The 23,737-nt window shown below is 42.6% G+C and overlaps 1 protein-coding gene across 1 annotated transcript in view; it reads left to right on the top strand.

The window, feature by feature from the left end:
- Nucleotides 1-23,737, top strand: part of VPS53 (VPS53 subunit of GARP complex) — a 156,173-nt gene that overhangs the window by 122,009 nt on the left and 10,427 nt on the right. Inside the window, exons 18-21 of the mRNA XM_075994275.1 lie at nt 1,109-1,257; nt 5,680-5,749; nt 21,313-21,450; nt 23,146-23,250. Of these exons, the coding sequence (XP_075850390.1) occupies nt 1,109-1,257; nt 5,680-5,749; nt 21,313-21,450; nt 23,146-23,250 (462 nt within the window). The remainder of the gene's footprint in view (nt 1-1,108; nt 1,258-5,679; nt 5,750-21,312; nt 21,451-23,145; nt 23,251-23,737) is intronic.

The raw sequence follows: 23,737 nt of genomic DNA, 5'->3' as shown, positions 1-23,737 counted from the left end.
CGGGCCCTGTTCCCCTGTGGGTTCCCATAGGGAAAGAGACACTGCAGCGTGGCTTCTTTCTGTTCTGCAGGGTCCAGTACTGCTAAGTGCCACTTATTCCAAGAAGTCCAGCCAGTTTCCTGTAGATGTTTTCCAGAGCATGTCTCATCAGTTTTCATCAGGGTGTTGGAGCTTGAGCTAAAGGGGTCTCTGATTTTTTGTTCACAGCCTGCCTGGTCAGGGACCACATTGGTGCTCTCAGTGATGTCCGTCTTCCCCTGTGACTGTCACCTGCACAGTCCCTGTGCCTCTCTCCTGCCCTGGCCACCACGTCACTGTCTTACTCTCTGGTCTGCCCCTAGAGTTTGCCAGAGATCCCCTTTCGCTTCCCTTCATTGAAATCCTAACATAATCCCAAAGGTTTTAGGAGGGTAAGATTCTACATACACACCTTTTTAAATGTTTTATTATGGAAAATTTCAAATATATTCTAAGTAGAGAAAACAGTATGATGAACCCCATGTACCTGTCACCCAGCTTCATTGATCTTGTTTCACTGACACTTTCCTCCACTCCCCCAACCCTAGCTTATTTTGAAGCAAATCTCACACATCATACCATTTCTACTTTGCTTTTTAAAGAATCCAAACTCCTCCTAATTTATTTGAGAGAAAGGTATATTTTAATTCTCCTCCAGGTTTCATTTCATTTAGCCCAGCCACCTCTCGGATCTCCCAAGCTCCCCGTCTGCTTGGAAGTAGACGTCCCTCCTCTGTTCTGCTGCAGTCTTCTCCTAGTGAAACAGCTGACAGAAGAATAGGATCCCTATTCATCTTTTGGGCAAGGGTTCCCCTACAAGATGGCAGCTTAGCTGGGAAAGGAAGGCATGATGGGAACAGGTAGGAAAAGGAAAGGGCCTACGTTACACTTCACTGGCAAGAATAAGGTTTTTATTCACGGTAAGCCACTACAGAATGAGTACGACAAATTCCCCAAGACAAAAGGAACCAATTCCTGTGATACCAAGCTGTGACCTGATTCCCACTCCAAAACAGGTGCCCCTTCCCCCAAAACAGGTGACACTGTTCTCCCACAAAAGTTCCAAAGCCTTGTCCTGTTTCCATTTCAGATGCAGTGGCAAAATGTGGAGCACGTTGGTGACCAGAGCCCCTACGTTACCTCTGTCATTCTTCACATTAAACAGAACGTCCCCATCATCCGTGACAACCTGGCTTCTACACGGAAATACTTCACTCAGTTCTGCATTAAATTTGCAAAGTAAGTCCTGGAGCATTCCTCATCACTGAGTTGGTTTTTTTTTTTTTTTTAATAGACTTTATTTTTTAGAGTAGTTTTAGGTTCACAGCCAAATTGAGCAGAAGGCACAAAGATATCCCATATACACCTGCCCCCCCACACACACACACACTCACAGTTTTACCGTTGTCAGCACCCTCCCCCAGAGTGGTACTTTTGTTACAGTTGATGAATGTACATTGATACCTCATTAATCCCCCAGAGTCAGCATTCACAGTAAGGCTCATGCTTGGTATTATACAGTCTATGGGTTTGGACAGATGTATAATGACATGTGTCTACCATTTTAATATCATACTCAACTGGGTTATTTTTAATACCATACCTTCCCTGCAGCATGCTCACAATTCAGATGTCCCCACCTTCCAGCTGGGGCTCATTCTGGTGCCTGCAGGCAAACTGATTTTAATTTGTACCCAAAAGAAGTATAATAATAAAACTAAATCTGCTCATTGAAGTCGTAGATAACAGTAACAGCAATATAATCATCGGCCATGTCAAGTACGAGTAGTTGGGGGGGAGTCCTGTCATTTTGAATTATGTGGACCTAACCACTTCTTGCCCAGGTTTGGATAATTAGAATTATTCTTCAGTGATTTTATATATGCTTGTTGTCTCTGACTTGATTATAAGCTTTTTAAAGGTAGGAACCATCAGTTCTGTCTCTTCTGAGCCTTCTCTCCCTCCCTCCTCATAGTACATGTTATGTGGCTGCTAGAATTTATCCACTTGTGGACATTCTCGGGTCCAGGGAAGGTACTAGAACTCGGGCTGAGCAAGTCGGGGAGCGCCACTCCCACAGGAGACGGAGTGCACGCTGGCCTGCATGCCTTCCTGCCACATCCTCGTGTGTGGCCGGGTCTGGCTTGCGTTTTGAAGCAAGGAAATAGTTTTGATCTTTTGCCAGTCAGCATCTGGCTGTAGCACCAGTTCCCGTGAGACCAGGCGATGTAGAGGGTCAATGTCTCCTCTGACCAATTATCAAATGAGCATTTTGGCAACCTGCTCAGTGAAGGGCTTCAGGAAGGTCAGCCCAGTCCAAGCTACTGTATTTGGGTTATTCTCATCCAGGTCCCAAATGGTGATTCAGGACTCCAAGTTTCTGTCTTCCTCAGATCTCTCCCAGTTTGTATTCAATTAGGGCTTCCCCTTTCCCTCACAAATAAAGCCCTAAAGAGCAACAATTATGCAGTGGCTTCTAACGTTCGCTTTAGTTTCTAGATTGTCAAGAAAGGATAGAGTGGACTCTCCAGGGAGGCGTTAATGTTTGCAGTACGACAGATGGACCAGGAGTTGAAACTCCCTTCGCTCTCTGGGTGCTCATTACAGTGTGTTGAAAGCGTTGCTGATAAATCACATGGTGACACTCTGCATAATGGCTGGTGGAAGTAGAGTCTCTGTAAAACTTTACTATAACTGAAAATCTCCAGCGTGGTTGCACAGGGTCTGATTGAGCTTACGTTACAGTGAATAAGAAGCCCACTGACTTAGCTCGACCCAGCATCAGCCTCACATTCTTGCAGAGCCCTCAGGGCCCTTTAATTTTATTACTAAGCCCATATTGAGTGATCTGGGACTAGGATGCCCATCTCTCACATCTGGAAAAGCTCAGCCTGTGATCTAGAAAGTAGTTTTCTGTTTTAATCCATAGGTGCCCTCTCATCCTTGTGAAATCCCAGCCTAAGGCTAGAAACCTCAGAGGTGGGGGTTGTGAAGAGTCCTTTCCCCAGCCAAGGGCAATAGCCACCGCCTCCCCCTCCATGGCCTGGAGAAGCCCTTGGCAGTTAGCCATCACATCATGGGGACTTCTCCCCCAAAGACATGTATCTGATCCCTGTATCTTCCCCCAAACTAGTACTCAGAGCCAGTTCAAGGGCACACCAAAGCTTACTCCAGCGTGAAGTAGCTTAGGGTGCGAACTGTGTGTGCAGCTGCAATTAGTAATGAATTCAGTCTCACACTACTTGCATGGCCCTGGTTTATAGCACTGAAGAATCCCTTCCAAATAGTCCCTTGTTTGCATTTCCTTCTGATCAGCAGACCTTCCCCCTAGACCTGATCTCTGGACCTGAAGTTCCTTTCCTTCCCTACCATTGCCCAGCCATAGATATTTCTTTTGGCCTCCATTCGGTGTCTGAAGCAAGAGCGGCCTTTCCTATTGAGACATCAAGATCCACCCCGGTCAAAACTGCAGCAACTTTGAACTGCAACAACTTCCCTCGTCCACTAAGCTGGCTTTCTTCCATTCAATAATGGAGATTCTAAGACAAATCTATGAATAGTGGTTGGGAGTATAGAATGACACGTAAACTTCTGAGTAAAGTGCTGGTACCAAGCTGACATTCAAAAAGTGATAGCTGCTACTATTCATATTATTAAAACATTTATTATTTATTCAACAGTCATTCACTTGAGCACCTGCTGTGTCCCACACACAGGAGTTAAGTGCTTTGGCTTAATAGACATGGCCCGGCCTTCATTTGCCTTAACAGTCAAGTGAAGAGAAATAGACACGTGTGCAAAAAAAAAAGTAGGTTAGATGTTAGGAGAGGCCTGTGGACTCCAAGTAGGGTGTGGTGGAGGTGGCTAAGGAACGGCGTCCTAGAAGAGGAACAGGGTCTGAGAGATGTGTGTGTGACCCACAGGGACCTAGGAAAGGGCACTACAGGCCGAGGGAGCAGTGTAAGGAAAGGCACAGAGGCATTAGGTAGCCAGCAGAATCCTGGGGTCTTGCAGGCAGCCCAGCCGGGTTTAGGCACAGGGTGCCGAGGCATGGCGTGATGAAGCTGAAGACAGAAAGTTGAGACTCGAGGAGGCCATCAAGCCCCCTTATGACTGTCTGCAGCCATTGCAAGGATTCTAGTCAGGGAAGGGACTTGATCAGGTTTGCATTTGAAATAAACGCCTTTGGCAGCAGCTGAGTTAGAAGGGGTGAGGCTGAAGGTAGGGAGAGCAGTTAAGAAATGCTTGGAAGAGTTCACGGGAGAAGTGATGAGGGCAGTAGCAGTGGGGACAGGCAGGTGGGGTAGATGTGGGGGTTCAGGAAAAGAGTTGGTGACTGATTGGATTTGGGGGTTGAAGGTGAGGGAGTAGCCTTGGGTAGATCCCAGTTTCTTTCTCGAGTGACTGTGTAGATGAGACCCAGTCCTCTGACCTGGATTCCAGGTGGGGCTGAGCTTGGATGTACTGGAGTCAGGTGCTAGCAGCCATTCCATTAAGATGTCCAGTGAGTCATTAGATATTACAGTGGGCACAAGCGTACAGGAAAAGATACTGAGAGACTGAAGAAGATAGAGGTTACCAGCCTGGGAGCAGCATTTGAAGAGTAAGGAGAGAGGTGCTGGGCAGCCTGGATCTAAACCTACAAATCCTGCTTCATTTCCATCATCTCTCCCTGGGTCGTGGGCCCTCGTGACTCGCCTGGTCAGCTCACTCTGGATCCTGCCTTGATAACAGGCGTTCCCAGTTGCTATGCCTATGTTCTTCCCCAGCACAACCCTGCTGTCTTAGCTCAGGCCTCTGCGATTTTTTGAATTTTTTTTTTTCTGAAAAGCCCTCCTGACCTATTCCAATTTCACCCAATTTCCCCTAGACCAATGTCATCAGCCCATGTGGTCCAGGTTATCCTTCAGTCCCCAGTAAATTTTTAGAGGATCGTGTATTTTGTTTCTTGATCTGACAGTTACTCCCTTAGCAATTATTTCCTGTTTTTACATTTATGACCCTATAACTACCTCCTGTATATTCTGTTCTTACATCTGTTTGGGTGTTTTTAGCTGCTAGCAATAGAAACCCTAACTTCAATGGTATGTTAATTTTTTATTTCATATAACTGGAAATACAGAGGTAGGACAGATCTGAGAATGGTTGATTGGGTGGTTCAGTCATGTCATTGAGCCCCAGATTATTTACCCTGCTATCTTTGGGGCTGGCTTTATCCTCAGAATGGTGGTCATATGGCAGCTCTTGATGTTATATCCAAATGCAGCAACGCCCTAAGAAAGAAGAGAGTCATGCCCCAGCCTCACAATGAAAGTCCTCCCCTCTAGTCTGATTGGGCCAGCTTAGATAATGTCCCCCTCCCAGGACCAACAGCAGTCACCAAGGGAATGCCATGCTCTGGCTGGCTGACAGTAGTTAGAGTTTATCTCTGTAATTCAGGATGGGATCAACTTTTCCTTGGCATATCAAGGCTTGTATGCCTAAACAAAACCAGTGCTTCGGTTGGAAGGAAAAAGAAGGCAATGGATGCTGGTGGATGACAATAGTGTCTACCTTGATTCTCAGTTTTCAAATGGAAATAAGTGGGACCTTAAAAAAATTTTCTGTAGTTCTTTACAGAAGAGAAAAAAGCCTAATTTGTCACTTCTTTTTTATCCACAGCTCCTTCATTCCCAAATTCATCACTCACCTCTTCAAGTGCAAGCCAATTAGCATGGTGGGAGCAGAACAGGTGAGATGAAATTAGCATACAGCCTGGGCCTTACAGTTTTCGTCATAGATCAAACACATCCTTCTAGTACAGATCTGCTCTGGATGATACTGATGACCTGGCAACTTTCTTCATTCATTCATCCGTTATTTTTAATAATTTTGGTTGAGCGCCTGCTAAGTGCTATGTGTTGTTCTGGTTGCAGGGGCTGCCACAGTGAGCACAACAGAATAGGTCTCTCCTTTATGACGCTCATACTCCAGTAGGCAGAGACAGATATTATACAAGCTAACAAATCAATGAGTAGGCAAGATAAGCAGGCCGAAGTTTGGAAAGCTAGGTCTCAGGTGCGTGAGGGAGTCACAGTTTTAGACGGGGATGATCAGAGAAGGCTTCTGCAAGAGCCAAAGTTTAAAAGAGGACCAAGAAGAAATGTTCCAGGCAGAGAGGGCAGCAAAGGCTCTGATGACCTTGGATCCCACCATGGCTGGGGCAGAGACCACTTAAGAGCAAGCAAGGAAAGGCTTATGTACTGGGGATTGACAAGCTCTGTTCACCTCACCCAAGGAGCCTTCTGGATTAGTCCCACTCTGTTCACTGGAATTCTGTGCTTCAGGACATCTCCTCATAGCGTGTGTCACCTTAGCACTGAAGCGAAGTTGTCTCTTTTCAGCTACTATCTATTCGTACCATCTGAGATTTGAGCAGCATGAGTTCAGAGAGCAGTTTAGGCCGGGCGTGGTGGCTCATGCCTGTAATCCTAGCACTCTGGGAGGCCGAGGCGGGCGATTTGCTCAAGGTCAGGAGTTCGAAACCAGAGAGCAATTTAAACTACTTTAAAAAGAAAGAAACAATAACATTTAGCCCCTAATTCTTTCAAAACACCCACTTTGATGTGGACAGTTCATATGCCCATCAAAAATGGTTGTTGAAATATTCATTAAAATAAATCCTCTCTAGACTTCAGTCTGTCAATGCTTAGAAAACATGTTTCAGTTACTTTTTTACATTTGAAAGAACTCAAACTACATTTTTTAAGTAAGAAGATTGTATAATTCAAGATATATCCACAAATCTTGCTCTGCCACCAAATGAGGCAACTTGGTAGAGGCTCAGCTCTCTCCCAGCCCAGGGCCCTGCCCCCACGCCGGCCCCTCCTGTGCTGGTCTGAGTCACGCCTCAGCAAGGTGGCAAGTTAGCGAGTGCCACAGCGCATCGTGGGTCTCTCACGAAGAGTCAAAGTAGGATATATGGTCATCCGTTGGTACCCATCTGTTAATAGGTTCTAGGACCCCCTGGATGCCAAAATCTACAGATGCTCAATCCCCTGATATAAAATGGTATGTACGGGAGGCTGAGGCAGGAGGATCGCCTGAGCCCAGGAGTTTGAGGTTGCTGTGAGCTAGGCTGATGCCACGGCACTCACTCTAGCCTGGACAACAAAGTGAGACTCTGTCTCAAAAAAAATAAATAAATAAAAAATAAATAAATAAATAAAATGGTATGTAGTATTTGCAGGTAACCTGCACACATCCTCCCGTACACTTTAAATCATCTCTAAGTTACTTATAATGCCTAATGCAGTATAAATGCTACATAAATAGTTGTTATACTGTATTGTTAAATAATTATAAGAAAAAAAGTCTGGGCTAGGCACAGTGGCTTACACCTGTAATCCCAGCATTCTGGGAGGCCAAGGCGGGAGGATCGCTTGAGCTCAGCAATTCGAGACCAGCCTGACCAAGAGCAAGAGCGAGACCTCATCTCTACCAAAAAGAAAGGGGGAAAAAAACCCAGCTGGGCGTTATGGCAGGTGCCTTTAGTCCCAGCTACCCAGGAGGCTGAGGCAGAAGGGATAGCTTGAGCCCAGGAATTGGAGTTTGCAGTGAGCTACAATGACGCCACTGCACTCTACCCAGGGCAACAGAGAGAGACTCTGTCTCAACAATAACAAACAAGGCAACTGATCACCCCTCCTCACAACCCTCTACCCCTTCATATTTAAAAAGAAAAGAAGGCCGGGCGTGGTGGCTCACGCCTGTAATCCTAGCACTTTGGGAGGCCGAGGCGGGCGGATTGCTCAAGGTCAGGAGTTTGAAACCAGCCTGAGCGAGACCCCGTCTCTACCAAAAATAGAAATAAATTAATTGACCAACTAAAAATATATATACAAAAAATTAGCCGGGCATGGTGGCGCATGCCTGTAGTCCCAGCTACTCGGGAGGCTGAGGCAGTAGGATCGCTGAGCCCGGGAGATTGAGGTTGCTGTGAGCCAGGCTGACGCCACGGCACTCACTCTAGCCTAGGCAACAAAGTGAGACTCTGTCTCAAAAAAATAAAATAAAATAAAATAAATAAAAAGAAAAGAAAAAGCTCTATACATGTTCAGTACAGACACAATTTTTTCCACATAGTTTTGATCGGGGGTTGATTGAATCCGTGGATGTAGAACCCATAGATACATAAGGCCAGTTGTATAGTACTTGTGCATAGCAAGATCTCTTGAATCTGATAAGTGCACTGTGTTTTTAATCCTTTTTTTTTTGTAAGCGAGTGGCCTTCCTAAGTTGTGGAAAAAAAAGCAGTATGGGCTGAGCATTAAGGTCATGGGCTCTGGAATCACAGAGCTGACTCCTGTCTCTGCAACCTGGCAACCGTTTGTCCTTAGACAAGTTATTTAACCTCGCTGTGCTTTAGTTTCCTTGCCTATGAAATGGGGACAATCTCATTTGTGAGGATTAAACAGGACAATGCACATAAAGTGCTTGGCACAAGTGTGGCTCATGGTAAGCCCTCAATACATGCCAGCTCTTAGTAATTCTAAGCTTTTTAAGACCAGGGACATGACTTTGCTTCTGTTTTTATTGCCCATCTTCCCTAATAACTCCCTACGCGCAGCCTGCACAGAACCGTCTCGTCAGCGCTTGCCACTGGCTGGCTGACCAGCTGACCAACCAGCTCTAGCTAGAGTCAAAGTGTTCTCAGAACTTCCTGGGCGATTGTGTGGATTCAAACATTGACTGTGCCTGACTGTAGCATTTCAGTGTTTTGAAATTCTTGACCCTTGTATGTCATAAGCACAGAACTAATTCCCTCCATTGGAAACAGAATAATGCCCTAACTTGTTTCATTAGCACATGTTTACTGGGAATTTATTCTGTTCACCTCATTGTTGTGTGTAATCAGAGAGGATGTGGAATGATTAAGATCTGTGTATCTGGGAGAAGCTACAGAGTTCTTAGTTACTATGTTTCTGGCTCCAGACTGGATGAAGCCACTGGAACACAAAGTTGACTCATTGGGAACATGTTTTCATGACTCTGCAGCTTTGCCCAGGCCTTGCTAACTGATTGAGCATCTAATAAGCGTGGCATTTTTATTTTGTCACATAAATCTAATGTCATATCTATTTTCCTAAGATTCTCTCTTCTTTAAAAGAATATTAGACTAAGCTCAGCTCAGACCCACCCCAAACCAATAACTTCATAGAAATATCAATTTGACCAGTGTTAACTCCCACTTTGGGATGTGGATAAGAAAAGCATCTGCTGGAACTAGAGTTTTACTCAATCAGACCCCAGGCAAATATGAGTTGGGAGTGTGGATTGCTACAGGCCTAGCCCGGAGAGGGCGTGGAAAGGGTAGAAACTACAGGGCAGTGTGGCCCTTAAAGGATTCTCACGTGAAGTTCAGGTTTAGCTGGGTCCATGCTTGCCCTGAGTATATAGGCCTTGAAACCCAAACATGTAGCTGCAGGCATGTTCACTCAGACAGCAGAGCCATCAGAACCAAGAAGTTAACAAAGAGAAGTTCAGACTGAAACAGATTTTTGTCTCAAGTCATGGAGTGGCTGTAATCCAAGCTTTAACAAAAGCTGTGAAATTCAAAGCTAAAATTTAGCCTAATCTCACCTGTGTCTGCTTTGCCACATAGGTGCTAGATCCTAAATTTAGGTTATGCTTTAATGCTTATGCTGAAAATGGGGAAGGAGACATTTTCCTGCTCTTTCTTCTGTCCCTGATTACTATATAAAGCGAGTTATTTATCTTTGGGCCCCAGAGTGCTCTTGAGCAATTGCAAGGGCACAAGGAATTGAACCATACCGGCATTTGTAATGCTTCTTGCCAGTTTGTAATTTTCAGAGAATCTTGTGGGATTTGCAGGGTCATTAATTAGTCTATGGCTGTGGTTGTCTTATGAACGAGCACACAGTAGAAATGGAATCCATTCGCCCAGACTTACTATAGAGAAAGCAGCAGTGTGGTATGGGGAAAAGGAGACCAGAGAAAGGGGGTCCAGTCCCCACGCTGTTGTTAATGGTCTCTGTGGTCACAAACAGTTGCTTCCCTGCCCTGAGCTCAGTTTCCTCATGTTTAAATAAGAGCACTGAACCAGACACTTTCAAAAGCCCCTTCTAGAGCTATTACATTGTGGAGTCTGAAATACTTTGAGCAACATAGTGCATGTCTATGAAGTTATTTTCTTTGCCTTTGTATTATTTTTATATACTATATTCACTTTTTAAAAATTTTGGTAAAAGGCCGGGCGCGGTGGCTCACGCCTGTAATCCTAGCACTTTGGAGGCCGAGGCGGGCGGATTGCTCAAGGTCAGGAGTTCGAAACCAGCCTGAGCGAGACCCTGTCTCTACCAAAAATAGAAATAAATTAATTGACCAACTAAAAATATATATACAAAAAAACTTAGCTGGGCATGGTGGCACATGCCTGTAGTCCCAGCTACTCGGGAGGCTGAGGCAGTAGGATCGCTGAGCCCCAGAGATTGAGGTTGCTGTGAGCCAGGCTGACGCCATGGCACTCACTCTAGCCCGGGCAACAAAGTGAGACTCTGTCTCAAAAAAAAAAAAAAAAAAAAAAAAAAAAAAATTTGGTAAAATATACGTGACATAAAATTTACCATTTAGTAATTTTTAAGCCATTTTAAGTTCAGTGGCAGTAAGTACGAGCACACTGCTATGCAACCAACAGCACCATCACCTCCAGGCCTTTTTTTTTTTTTGAGATACAGTCTCTTTCTCACTCACACTAGAGTACAGTGTTGTCATCATAGCTCACTGCAACCTCCATCTCTTGGGCTCAAAAGATCCTCCTGCCGCAGCCTCCCAAGTAGCTGGGACTACAGGCGTTTGCCATCACGCGCCCAGCTAATTTTTTCTATTTTTAGTGGAGTCTGGGTCTTGTTCTTGCTCAGGCTAGTCTCAAACTCCTGACCTCAAGCAATCAACCCTCCCACCTCAACCTTCTAGAGTGCTAGGATTATAGGCGTGAGCCACCACACCTGGCCAAATTTTTTTATTTTTTGTGGCGTCAGGTTCTCACTCTTGCTCAGCCTAGTCTTGAACTCCTGACCTCAAGTGATCCTTCTGCCTCTGCCTCTCAGAGTGCTGGGATTACAGGCATGAGCCACCATGCAAAGCCTCCAGACCTTTTTCATCTTTCCCACCTGAAACTCTATATCCATTAAACAATAACTCCTTACTCCCCCTTCCTCAGCCCCTGGCAACCCTGTTCTATTTTCTGTCTTTATGAATTTGCCTACCCATATAAGTAGAATTACACAGTGTTTATCTTTTTGTGTCTGGCTTATTTCACTGAGTATAACATCCTTGAGGTTCATCCATGTTGTAGCATGTGTCAGAAATTCCTTCCTTTCTAAGGCTGAATAATATCCCATTGTACGGATATATTACATCATGGCCATACTGACTTTTAAACTGAATTCAAAATTATCTAACTGCATGGAAAAAGAGAATGAGGTTGTGTGTACATCATGGCAGTTGGAAAAATTCTCAGGCACACTTCTAGGAAAATCTCTAAAGCTGGCAAGGTATTTTTAAGCAATCTGAAAAAATGGATTGGTAAAAATATAATACCCATTAATAATAATAATTCTTTACAGCAAAGTAGAAATAGAAGGAAAATTATTAAATCTGATAAAGGGTATATACAAAAACTTAGGAGAGGATATGGATTACATGGGTATATCCATTTGTCAAAATAACACAGTTAAAGGCTGTGTGCCGTGGCTCACACCTGTAATCCTAGCACTCTGGGAGGTGAAAGTGGGAGGATTGCTTGAGCTCAGGAGTTCGAGACCAGCCTGAGAAAGAATGAGACCCTGTCTCTATTAAACAATAGAAAGAAATTTGGTCTGGCAACTAAAAATATAAAAAAAATTAGGGCCGGGCGGGGTGGCACACACCTGTAATCCTAGCACTCTGGGAGGCCGAGGCAGGAGGATCACTCAAGGTCAGGAGTTTGAAACCAGCCTGAGCAAGAGCAAGACCCCGTCTCTACTAAAAATAGAAAGAAATTAATTGGCCAACAAAAAATATATAGAAAAAATTAGCCAGGCATGGTGGCACGTGCCTATAGTCCCAGCTACTCAGGAGGCTGAGGCAGAAAGATCGCTTGAGCTCAGGAGTTTGAGGTTGTTGTGAGCTAGGCTGGCGCCATGGCACTCTAGCCAGGGCAACATAGTAAGATTCTGTCTCAAAAGACAAAAAAAAAAAAAAAAAGAAAAAGAACCCCACAGTTAAGAGTTGTACATTACAATATATGTAAATTTTACCTCAAAAAATTGCTTGAGGATTAGGAAGTGAATTACAGCAGGATTCTTCATCCTCTGCACTGTTGACATTTAGGGCCAGAGAACCCTTTGCTAGGGGCATGTTAAGCAACATCCATTACCTTTTTTTTCTTTTCTGCCCCTGCCCTCCCCCTGGCATCCATTACTTTTGCCCACCAGATGCCAGTCACACCCTCTAGATATGACAACAGCCAAAAATGTCTCTTGATATTGCCAGATGTCCCCTGTTTGGGGGAAGCAAAAATCGCCTCTCGTTGAGTGCCACTAGAGTAGAGGCATAGATGAGATGAGAATGATGGGATGTTTTTGGTTATTGAAGCTAGGAAGTGAAGGCTCATTTTACCATTCTGTTTACTTCATATATATTTGACATTCTCCATAATAACAAGATTGTTTTTAAAAATTGTAGTGTTCCACTGCCACCCATGCCCATTCATGTTTAATCTAAAATAAAATTTTATTTTGGGAATTGATACAAAACTTCCTTGCTTCTGAAATTACACTAGCTTCCCTTCTAGATTTTCTTATTGCAGAACTTATGTTCAGAAAAGCTAAATTTTCTTCTTCCTTTGTGTGTGTATGTGTGTGTGTGTGCACTTCTGCCAGATAGAGTTTTCCCCCTTTTGCACAGCACTTTTTTCTCTCCGAAGAACTTTTCAAATCTCTTATCTATCCAGCCACTCAGTTTTCTCTGCCCCATTAAGCTGCGACCCATCTTGATTTCTGTGAGGCCATCCTTCCTGCTGGGAGCTCCAAGCCTCTCCTGTCACTCAGTCAAAAGGGTCCTCCCTTTGTGCCACACACAGCTGGGAGACAGGCACAGCCATGCCCCAGAGGAGTTGACAGCCATCGGCAGGGTCATCAAGGCCCTAGACATGGGAGGACTGACCAGCACTGAGCAAGCATGTGAAGTAAATGAATCAATTAATGAAAAAAACTGGGGCCGGGCACAGTGGCTCACCCCTGTAATCCCAGCACTGTGGGAATCTGAGGCAGCGTGAGCCCAGGAGTTTTAGACCAGCCCGGGCAAAAGAGCACTACAAAAAAAAAAACAACCTTTTTTTTTTTAATTAGCTGGGTATGGTGACATGAGCCTGGTTGTTCTGGCTGCTCAGGAGGCTGAGGCAGGAGGATCGCTAGAGCCCAGGAGTTTGAGGCTACAGTGAGCTATGATCGCACCACTGTACTCCAGCCTGAGGAATGGTAGAAGACCCTGTCTCAAAAAAAAAAAAAAATTACAATAAACATCATTCTTAATGGCCAAATATGGAAAGGTTTTCTGTCTCTCGAGATTAGGAATAAGGCAAGAGTATCTGCTATCACCATTTCAATCCCACATTGTCCTTGAAGTTCTAGCCAGGACAGTAAGGCAAAAAATAAGATATATTTAAAAGAAACAAAAGGCGGCCAGGCGTGGTGGCTCATGCCTGTAATCCTAGCACTCTGGGAGGCTGAGGTAGGTGGATTGCTCAAGGTCAGGAGTTCGAAACCAGCCTAAGCAAGAGCAAGACCCCCATCTCTACTATAAATAGAAAGAAATTAATTGGCCAACTAATATATATAGAAAAAATTAGCCGGGCATGGTGGCGCATGCCTGTAGTCCCAGCTACTCGGGAGGCTGAGGCAGGAGGATCGCTTGAGCCCAGGAGTTTGAGGTTGCTGTGAGCTAGCCTGACGCCATGGCACTCACTGTAGCCTGGGCAATGAAGCGAGACTCGTCTCAAAAAAAAAAAAAAAGCAACAAAAGGCATAAAGATTAGAAAGGAAGAAACAAAACTATCACTTTTTACAGAGGATGTGATTGTGAATAATAATATCTAATAGATAAACAATTAAAATGTAAAATAATATAAAATATAGATAATGAATATAAATTAATAAATATAAATAACAATAGATAAACTATTAAAATATAAATTTAGCAAGGTTGCTGAATATAAGGTCAGTATTAAAAATATGCTTTTATATACCGGCAACAAACAATTTTAGAATGAAAATTTTTAAATGACATTATTTATAGTAGCATCAGGAAACATTAAGTACCTAGGAATAAATCTATCAAAAAATATACAAGTCTTCTATACAGAAAACTGTACAGTATTAAGACATATTAATGAAGACCTTTAAAATGACAGGATTTTCATGTTCATTGCTTAAAAGACTCAAAAAGATAAATTCTTCTAAAGTTAATCTCTAGAACCCCAATCAGAATCCCAACAGGGGCGTGTGTGTGTAAATTGATAAGCTGATTCTAAAAGTTAGATGGAAATACAGAAGACCAAGAACAGCTATAATAATCTTAAAGAAAAAGAACCCAGTTGGAGGACTTAAACCTCAGTATATCGAGACTTCTTTTATTACTGTTGTAATTAGGGCAGTGTGTCACTGGCACCAGGGACAAAGAGCCAACAGAACACACTTAAATTCAGAATAAACCCACACACATGTATAGACACTTGACTTATTTCAAAAGTGGCCTAATCGAGTTTGGAAGGGCTGGTCTTTTCAGTCAGTAGTGCTGGGTAATTGGATATCCGTATTGGAAAAAAGTTACTCTTGACCTCCACCACACACCATGTACAAAATCAGTTCCAGTGAGGGTTTCATGCAGTTGGAACCCTCACATGTCGCTGGTGGGAATGTAAAATGGCATAGCCATTTAGGAAAACATTTGGCACTTGCTCAGAAAGGAAAACATAGAGTTGCCATGTGACCTAGTGATTGTGCTCCTGTGTATATACCCAAAAGAATTGAAAAAAATTGAAAAAAAATATGTCCACACAAAAAACTTACACACAAATGTTCATAGCAGCACTATTCATAATAACCAGAAAGTAGAAACAAATCATATTTCCATCCACCTATAAACGGATAAACAAAATGTGTTGTATACATGCAATGGACTATTATTCAGCCATTAAAAGGAATAAAATATTCATGCTACAACATGGATAAACCTTGAAAACATGTTAATTGAAAGAAAGCAGACACAAAAGGCCATATATTGTGTGATCCTATCTATGTGAAATGTCCAGAACAGGCAGATCCATAAAACAGAAAGTAGATTAATGTTTGGCAAAGGCTAAGGGGGAGAAGGAAATGGGAAGTGACTACTGATGGGTGCAGGATTTCTTTGTCAGATGGTGAATGTTCTGAACTACATAATACTCTGAAACATCACGTTCACAATCTTGTGAATATATTAAAAAACCACTGAAATGTATACTTCTAAAGAGTAAATTTTATGGTATTTGAATTATATCTTGATTTTTAAAAAATGAATTCCAGATGGATTATGGCTCTAGAAGTAAAGGATAAGACATTAAAGCTTCTAGAAGAGAATATAAGAGAATATCTTTATGACCTTGGATTAGGCAAAGATTCCTTAAGTAAAACATTGAAAGTGTTAATCATAAAAGATTAGTTTTCAGGTACTTAAAATGAAGAACTTCTTTCCATCCAAAGATACCATTTAGAGAGTTAAAAGGTAAAACCACAGGTAGGAGACAATATTTGTAATACATGTAACTAACAAAGTATTCATATTCTAAATACATATTTTTAAAAAATTTCTAACAAAGCCATTAGAAAAAGATGATCAACAAACGGAAAAATGGCAAAAGATAATGAACAGGCACTTTAAAAAAAGGCTATCCAAAAAGCCAATAAGCATGGTAATGTAAACTAAAATCACAATGATATCAGACGAGCTGAAATTAAAAAGTGACTAGATCAAGTGTGGGTGAGGATGTAGAGCAACTGGAACTTTTATATGTGCTGGTAGGAATGGAATTTGGTACAACCACATTGGAAAATTGTTTGACAGACATATGCCGACTGCATGATCCAGTGATTCTACTGTGAGCAGCTTCCTCCCTATAGAAAGGAGAGCTTATGACCACCAAAGACAGGTAGAAGAATGTTCATAACAGGTTTGTGAGCAGCAAACTAACCTACAGTGATAGCAGAAGAGTGGTTACCTTTGTTGGGGAGGAAAGGAGAACATTGACTGGAAGAGAGCATTTCTGAGATGCCAGAAATGTCCTGTATCTCCAATTAGGCAGTAGAGTGTGTACCTATGTAAAAGTGTATCCACCTGTATACTTTGTGTTTGTGTACCTCCCTGTATGAAAATTATACCTAAATTTAAAAGAAAGAAAAAAGACATGCCCCAACCTTGGTCCATTCATCCTTGATATCTTGAACTGTCTTTTTTGTGTCACATCATTGAAGAATTTTTTTTTTTTTTTTTTTGAGACAGAGTCTCACTTTGTTGCTCAGGTTAGTGAGTGCCGTGGCATCAGCCTAGCTCACAGCAACCTCAAACTCCTGGGCTCAAGCAATCCTCCTGCCTCAGCCTCCCCAGTAGCTGGGACTACAGGCATGTGCCACCATGCCTGGCTGATTTTTTCTATATATATTAGTTGGCCAATTAATTTCTTTCTATTTATAGTAGAGACAGGGTCTCGCTCTTGCTCAGGCTGGTTTTGAACTCCTGACCTCGAGCTATCTGCCCACCTCGGCCTCCCAGAGTGCTAGAATTACAGGCGTGAGCCACCGCGCCCGGCCTCATTGAAGAATTTTATATGGGTTGGAGCAAAAAGATTCACTTATATGGCTTTGTTCACATATATGGCAGCACATACATGGTTCCTTGCCTTCAAGGAGTGTGTGCCTTTATTTCATCTACTCAAGATTCTCGTCACTACTTATAGCCATGGTGTCCCCCAAGAATTGTAGGAGGCTCTTTAAGAAGTAAAGTGTCTCCCTCAGTGGTTTCTATTGCTGGATGATGAAATTCCACAGACACAGCACGCTGGCCACCCTTGCAGCACAGTAGCCTGTCACCATCAGCCAGCCCACACTACCCTAAAAATAATCCCTGAAGTGCAAACAAATTTGGCAGTGGCCACCTCTTGCCCGATGCTTCATGCCTAAGGAGATGAACCATTAGCTATTTTCAAAGGTGAAAACTAGCAGATTTTCATGATAAATGGTACCTTTTATCTTCCCTTATTACAAGCAGCTGCTAAATCTGTCAGACTAGTTCCTGCCTTTTCTGACTGCATTGCTTTATGTAAAACCTGAAACCAAGGTTTTCATCTCTTCAGCAGTCTGGTAAAAGACAGAATTTTTTATTGTGACTGGCCAAGGAATGAAAGTGTCATATCACCCTGAATATGGGGGACAAAAGAGAGTTATATCTGTTTCATTCAAATCTCTTCCTGCCACTTAAGACTATGTAATTATTTATGCATATACTATATCTCTGGGAAGTAGAAAATGTAGAAAAACTAGGAAGTATCCCTATATGTTTTAAAACATATTCATTGATTTTTTTTTTTTTTTTTTTTTGCCTAGCTAAGACATGGCTTTAATTTCGACAAGGCTCTCAAAATTTGCTACATGGAAGACAAAAGCTGAATCCTTGCCAGTCCTCAAATGGCATACTTTAAAAATAAATTTCCAAAATATTAAAAAGTATAGAAAGTAATATAAAGAACACCAGCTCACCACTTGGCTTGGTAAAATTTGTAATGTTCCCCACATTTGCTTTAGATCATTTTTATGTAAAGTAAACCATTACAGTTATTGCTGAAGCCCCCCATGGACTCCACCCTGGCCACCCTTCCTCTCTGCCCAAAGGTAAACACTAACTCATTTTGATTTTTATCATTCCCATATGTCTTTTAATATATTATATGCATATATATTTACAAATGATATGTGATTTTGTTTTGCATATTTTTAAACTTTATATAAATGCTATATTTCATTTCCCCACTTGCTTTTTTTGCCCATCTTACGTTTTTTGAGATTTATCCATGTTGATAAATGTTGTTTGCATTCATTCATCTTAACTTCATTATTACATTCCATTGCATGAATATGCCACCATTTGCTTATTCATTCTCCTGTTGATGGGCATTTAAGTTGTTTCAAATCTTTTTCTTTTATGAACAATGGATGGATGCAGGAAACGTGTTTTTTTTTTTATATGGGCAAGAATTTCTCTGAAGGATGTAAATATAAATGCTATGTTATGGATTATATGCATCTTCAGTTAAAAAAATATTACTGAGGCTGGGTGTGCTAGTTCAAGTCTGTAATCCTAGCACTCTGGAAGGTGTTCGAGACCAGCCTAAGCAAGAGTGAGACCCGATCCCTACCAAAAATAGAAAAAATTAGCCGGGTGTCATAGCTTGTGCCTGTAGTTACAGCTACTCTGGAGGCTGAGGCAGGAGGATTGCTTGAGCCTAGGAGTTTTAGGTATCGTTCAGCTGTGATGATACCATGGCACTCTACCCAGGCCAACAGAGTGAGACTCTGTCTCAGAAAAAAAGAAAATATGAAAATATTACTGAATTTCCCTTAGAGCACTTAAACTAATTTATACTTTTACCATGATTGTGAATTTCAGTGCCATATCCATGTCAACATTTGATTATCAGTCTTTTTACCTTTGTCTATTTGATGAGTATGAAATGGCATACATTTGTGGTTTTAATTTGCATTTTCCAATTACTAATAAGGTTAAGTATCATTTCACATGCCTTTTGAGCATTTGAGTTTTCTCTTTGCCCCACTGTTGTTGTCCGTGTTGGGACAGCTGATTGTTTTCTTACTGATCTATAGGAATCTTCGGGTGTTCTGAATATCATTCCTTTGTCAATATTGTGCATATCCTCTCCTGATTTGTGTCTTTTACTTTGCTTGTGTCTTCTGATACAGACTTCTTTTATTTTAGGGTAGTAGATTTTTCAACCTCTCCCATGTTTGACATTCTTCCCCACCCATAAGCAAGAAAAATAATCTCTGTATTTTCCTCTAAACGTTTTAAAGTTTTTCTTTTTATATCTAGGATTTTAATCCACCTGGAACTGAGCATACCTGTTCTTTAGAGGCATGTACTGGGTTCGCTCTGAGAAAGCAATAGTCTTTTCCAGTGGGGCTCTGGGAAGTGCTGACACTGCGCTCTTCATGTGGGCCTCGGGTAGTCTATGCCGTTCTCTCCCCTGGATGCTTGCGTGCTTCTCTGTAAGCCTTTTCAAAACTGGGATAGTAAGAATTTTCATCTCTGAAAAATCTAGAAAGGTCCAAAATGCCCTGGCATTTTGCTGGCATGCAGTTGAATGCCCTACATAGTTTAGGCCTTTGACTAAGCCACATGACTGCATAAAATTATTCTATCTTTAGTGTCATTTCTTACCACTTCTTGAGAGTAATGTTTCCGTCTAAACTACTCCAAATAAAACGTTGTTGTCATCCCCTAATTTTTATACCATTTTCAAAAATATAATCACTATGACCATGAATAGTCTCTCATTAATTAGTTTATCTATACTCATTAATTCTCCTGTCCAAAACAAAGTAAGTGGAAAATTGGAGGATGCGGAGCATCGTAGGCTGGAAAGGATTCTGTTCCTGTCTGCCTGATATAATTAAGGCATAATTATAATATAAGGCCTTATAATATAAGGGTTATAATATAAGGCTTTATAATATAAGACATAATTATAATATAAAGCCTTATAAGGCTTTCCAAGAGGAGCCACAGACCTTGTCCTAAACTTAAGATTTAGCATTATCATCACAGTTTAGTAGTGGCAGCAGGAACTGTCACCCCACTGCTGCCTTGTCTGGTTAGTGGGAGTGTGATTCTATTCTCCTGAACAGCCAGAGTTACCCTTCTGGCTTTAAAACTAGGTTATAAAACTGCATATAGATACAATATAATTCTGACTTAGTTTTCTATGCCACCTGGTTACCAAGAATAATAGCAGTAATAGGAGTTAGCAGGAATCAGTGTGAGCTCTGAGCCCAAACTGCCCAGGGGCATTTACCTGGGCAGCAGGAAATGGAATTACAGCTTCCTGTCTACCTCATCACCTTAACCCCATTCCTCACCTGAGATGAGTTTAGTGACTTACTAAACCTCTGGAACTTTGGTTTTCTTATCTGTAAAATGAGCACAATAAACAACTTCCAGGGCAGGGCCTCATGCACACCAACTGTGATGAAACAGCATTGTTCCTGCCAGTCAGGAGAGTTGATATCCTTCTAGGTAGTTGGCATCCAAGAGAACCAAAACAAACAAACAAACAGGAAAATGTGGATTGTAGCCAAGATACAGTTTTTAAATTTGGTTAAATCTCCTACATCCTCACTAGCATCCAGAGAAATTCAAAATACAGCAATAATGAGTTACCATTTTTTGCCTAACAAACAAGAAAGATTTCATGAGAGTTTCCAGTGCAGGTGAGGGTGCAGTTTGTACTGCTGGCAGATGTCTGAATAGATGCATTCCATTTGGAAAGATCTTAAAGTTTATACAAACACACCCTCCCCATAGAGTACTGTACAGCCATTTAAAAAAATCACGGTTTTTTTTTTTTTTTTTTTAGAGATGGAGGTCTCACTCACTCTGTTGCCCAGACTGGAATGCAGTGACTGACAGGAAATAATCATGATTTTTTTTTTTTTAAGACTGCCAGGATAAAAAAATAGAATACAAAAACTTCATATAGTAAGTGGGGAAACCAGGTTATAAAACTGCATATGCGCAAAATATAATTCTGATTTAGTTTTTTATACACACACAGACAGACTGGCAGGAATTATACTACATTTAACTGTGGTTTCCCAGCACTTCGTGAAGCCAAGGCAGGAGGATTGCTTGAGCCCAGGAGGTTGAGGTTGCTGTGAGCTGTGATTATGCCATTGCGCTCCAGCTTGGGTGACAGAGTGAGACCATGTCTCAAAAAAACAAACAAACAAACAAAAAAAAACCTGTGGCTTCTTGATGTTTTTTTTTCCCTGGGTAATGGGAATTATAAATAATTTTTTTCTTTTATATTTCTGTTTACTTTCCAAATTTTCTGCAACGAGAATGTATTACTTGTATAATCAGGAAAATGTCATTCAAGGTGCTGGGTCCCTGAGAAGTGGCCAGTAATGCTCTGCATTGCTCCCACAGCTGCTGCTGGACACTCACTCGCTGAAGATGGTCCTGCTTGATCTCCCCTCCATCGGCTCTCAGGTGGTGAGGAAGGCACCCGCCAGCTACACTAAGATTGTCGTGAAAGGCATGACCCGGGCTGAGATGATCCTTAAGGTAATGATGACATGTCTTTCTCGGGGATTCTGATAAAAGGGGCTGCTCATTTACTCAATCACTTGTTCCAAGGAGTTTTGGTTTTGAAAGCACCGGGTGGAGGGGAGGGAGTGGCTATCTCCACAAGGCCCAAAGGATTGTCCACATTTTGGCTGGACTGAATTTTTTGACCTCATCGGGTACTGTGGACAGTCAGTGGCCAGTTACTTGGGGATTGGGTTTTTCCCGACAAATGAATTTTTTGCCGTCATGGGGTCGTCTTGTAAAACGACTTGGCCAAGATGGGAAGTTAGGTGAAGTTGTCGCTGTGAATCAGTGGATAAGTTGGGGGTCCCTCTGCTTCTCAGCAGGGATTTCAGGCCCAGCCATCCGCTCCTCCCTTCCACATGAGCCTTTTTGGCTCTCTGTGCTCTGCGGCTTTCAATGAACTCTGAACAGATGTTGTAGTAACTGAATCTAATCAGCAAATGGGTTTTTTAAAGCCTCATTTAACAAAATATTGTACTCCGAGTGATGAATGTCTGAAGCCTTGAGCATCTGCATCTGATTTCCACCTGTACTTGTTGAGAAGCGAGGGGCCTATTTGGAAGAGGGGTGACAGCCAGAGAACAAATGGTGCCGTAGTGATGTGTCTTAGAAGGCCAGGGCCTGCAGGCACTTCAGGTCTGTTTCCCAAACAGAATGACTCAGATGATAGCCGGAGTAGAAAGTAGCCGTGGGACCTCGGGTTGCAACAGGAGGACCAGGTGAGGGCACTGCACAGACCTTAGTTTATGGCCTGAGGACATCGGAAGCAGCCTAGTCTTTTTCTTCCCTGGCTCTCTCACGGGGGAGTAGAGCATACAGTTTGGGAATTATTGCAGGGGATTCCTGAGTGAACTATCCTTGCCACTCCTTGGTACATTATCAGGAATTCAAAACAAAATCAGTCTCCTGGGAGAAGACAATCAGATACTGCATTCCAAAACCAAATGGAAATGAATTTGAGGACTGCAGTGCCATTCCTTTCCTTCTGTCTGTATATCAATTGATACTTTAAAGAAATGTAGTTAAATGGAGCTCAGGATTTTTTAAGTCTTCAAAATAGGCAGATTTGGGATGTTTGGTTTTGAGAAAATCCACTCAATATCAGTTCCTTCTGCTTTCCATGTCTCAGGAATAAGGATATATCAAGACAGAAGGTACCACATACCCATGAAATATCTCAAACAGGAGACCTTCTGACATAGTGTTTCCCAAATGGTCCTAATATTTAGTTCATTTTATTTCAATAGGTTTAAGAGGTATGAGTGTTTTTTGTTACATGGATAAATTGAAGTCAGGGCTTTCAGTGTATTCATCACCAGAATAGTGTTTATTGTACCCAATAAGTCGGTCCTAATATTTTACAAATCACCTGGGACCCCAGCCAGGCCAGCTGAGTTAGAATCTTTAGAGGAGGGACACAGATATCTGTGCTTTCAAAAGAAATCCAAGTGATATTTATGATTCAGCCAATTCAGGAAACATGGCTCTCATTGAATGTGAAGACAACATAGGCCATCAGGACATTTCTGAGTTTAGGGTTGCTGCTGCTTGAGGGACTCTTGCAGAATCCATTCTGTGCTTGGCTGGAGTGAGGAGAGGTGACCCTGCCCCCAGCTGTGAGTTCTTTGTCCTTGAGACCCACTCTCATCTCCTCCCTTCCCTCGGCAGGTAGTGATGGCCCCTCATGAACCCTTGGTGGTGTTTGTTGACAACTACATCAAACTCCTCACGGACTGCAACACAGAAACTTTCCAGAAGATACTAGACATGAAGGTTAGCCCAGTGTCTTGTCTTGTCCACACCTGCTCATCCTTCTCACACTCAGGGGTGGGTTATAGGTTCTGGGAGGCGCTCTCAAAATGCATGTGCCGGGCCCCACACCACAGACCGGAATCCAGGAGCCTTTTGAGGAGGATGGTCCCGGGCGTGTGAACTCAGGGTTCTAACAGGACCTCTGGGCCGCTGAGACCCGCTGCTCTGCAGGGGGTAGGGGTGCAGGGAGCGACATGAAGAGCCGGGGTCTTTCTTTCCCCCGTCTTTCCCTGTCCTTTTGTTTCTCAACCCCTTCTTTCTCTCCTATCCTATTACCTTTCTTCCTTCCTCCGCTGTTCTCTCCGGGTACTACCCAGGGCTGGCCATTCCCCTGAGGAAGGTGTCAATCTTCAGCCTATTATGCTCAGAGTGATTGTGCTGTTTTTAGAGCCTCAGCCCTCAGCGCACCCAGACACTGTGCTTTCCCTTCTGGCCAGCCCAGGCCGTG

Source organism: Microcebus murinus, chromosome 18 (assembly GCF_040939455.1).
Source record: "Microcebus murinus isolate Inina chromosome 18, M.murinus_Inina_mat1.0, whole genome shotgun sequence".
Classification (NCBI taxonomy): domain Eukaryota; kingdom Metazoa; phylum Chordata; class Mammalia; order Primates; family Cheirogaleidae; genus Microcebus; species Microcebus murinus.
The sequence above is the reverse complement of the archived record's forward strand: the minus strand, read 5'-3'. Positions and strand labels throughout refer to the sequence as shown.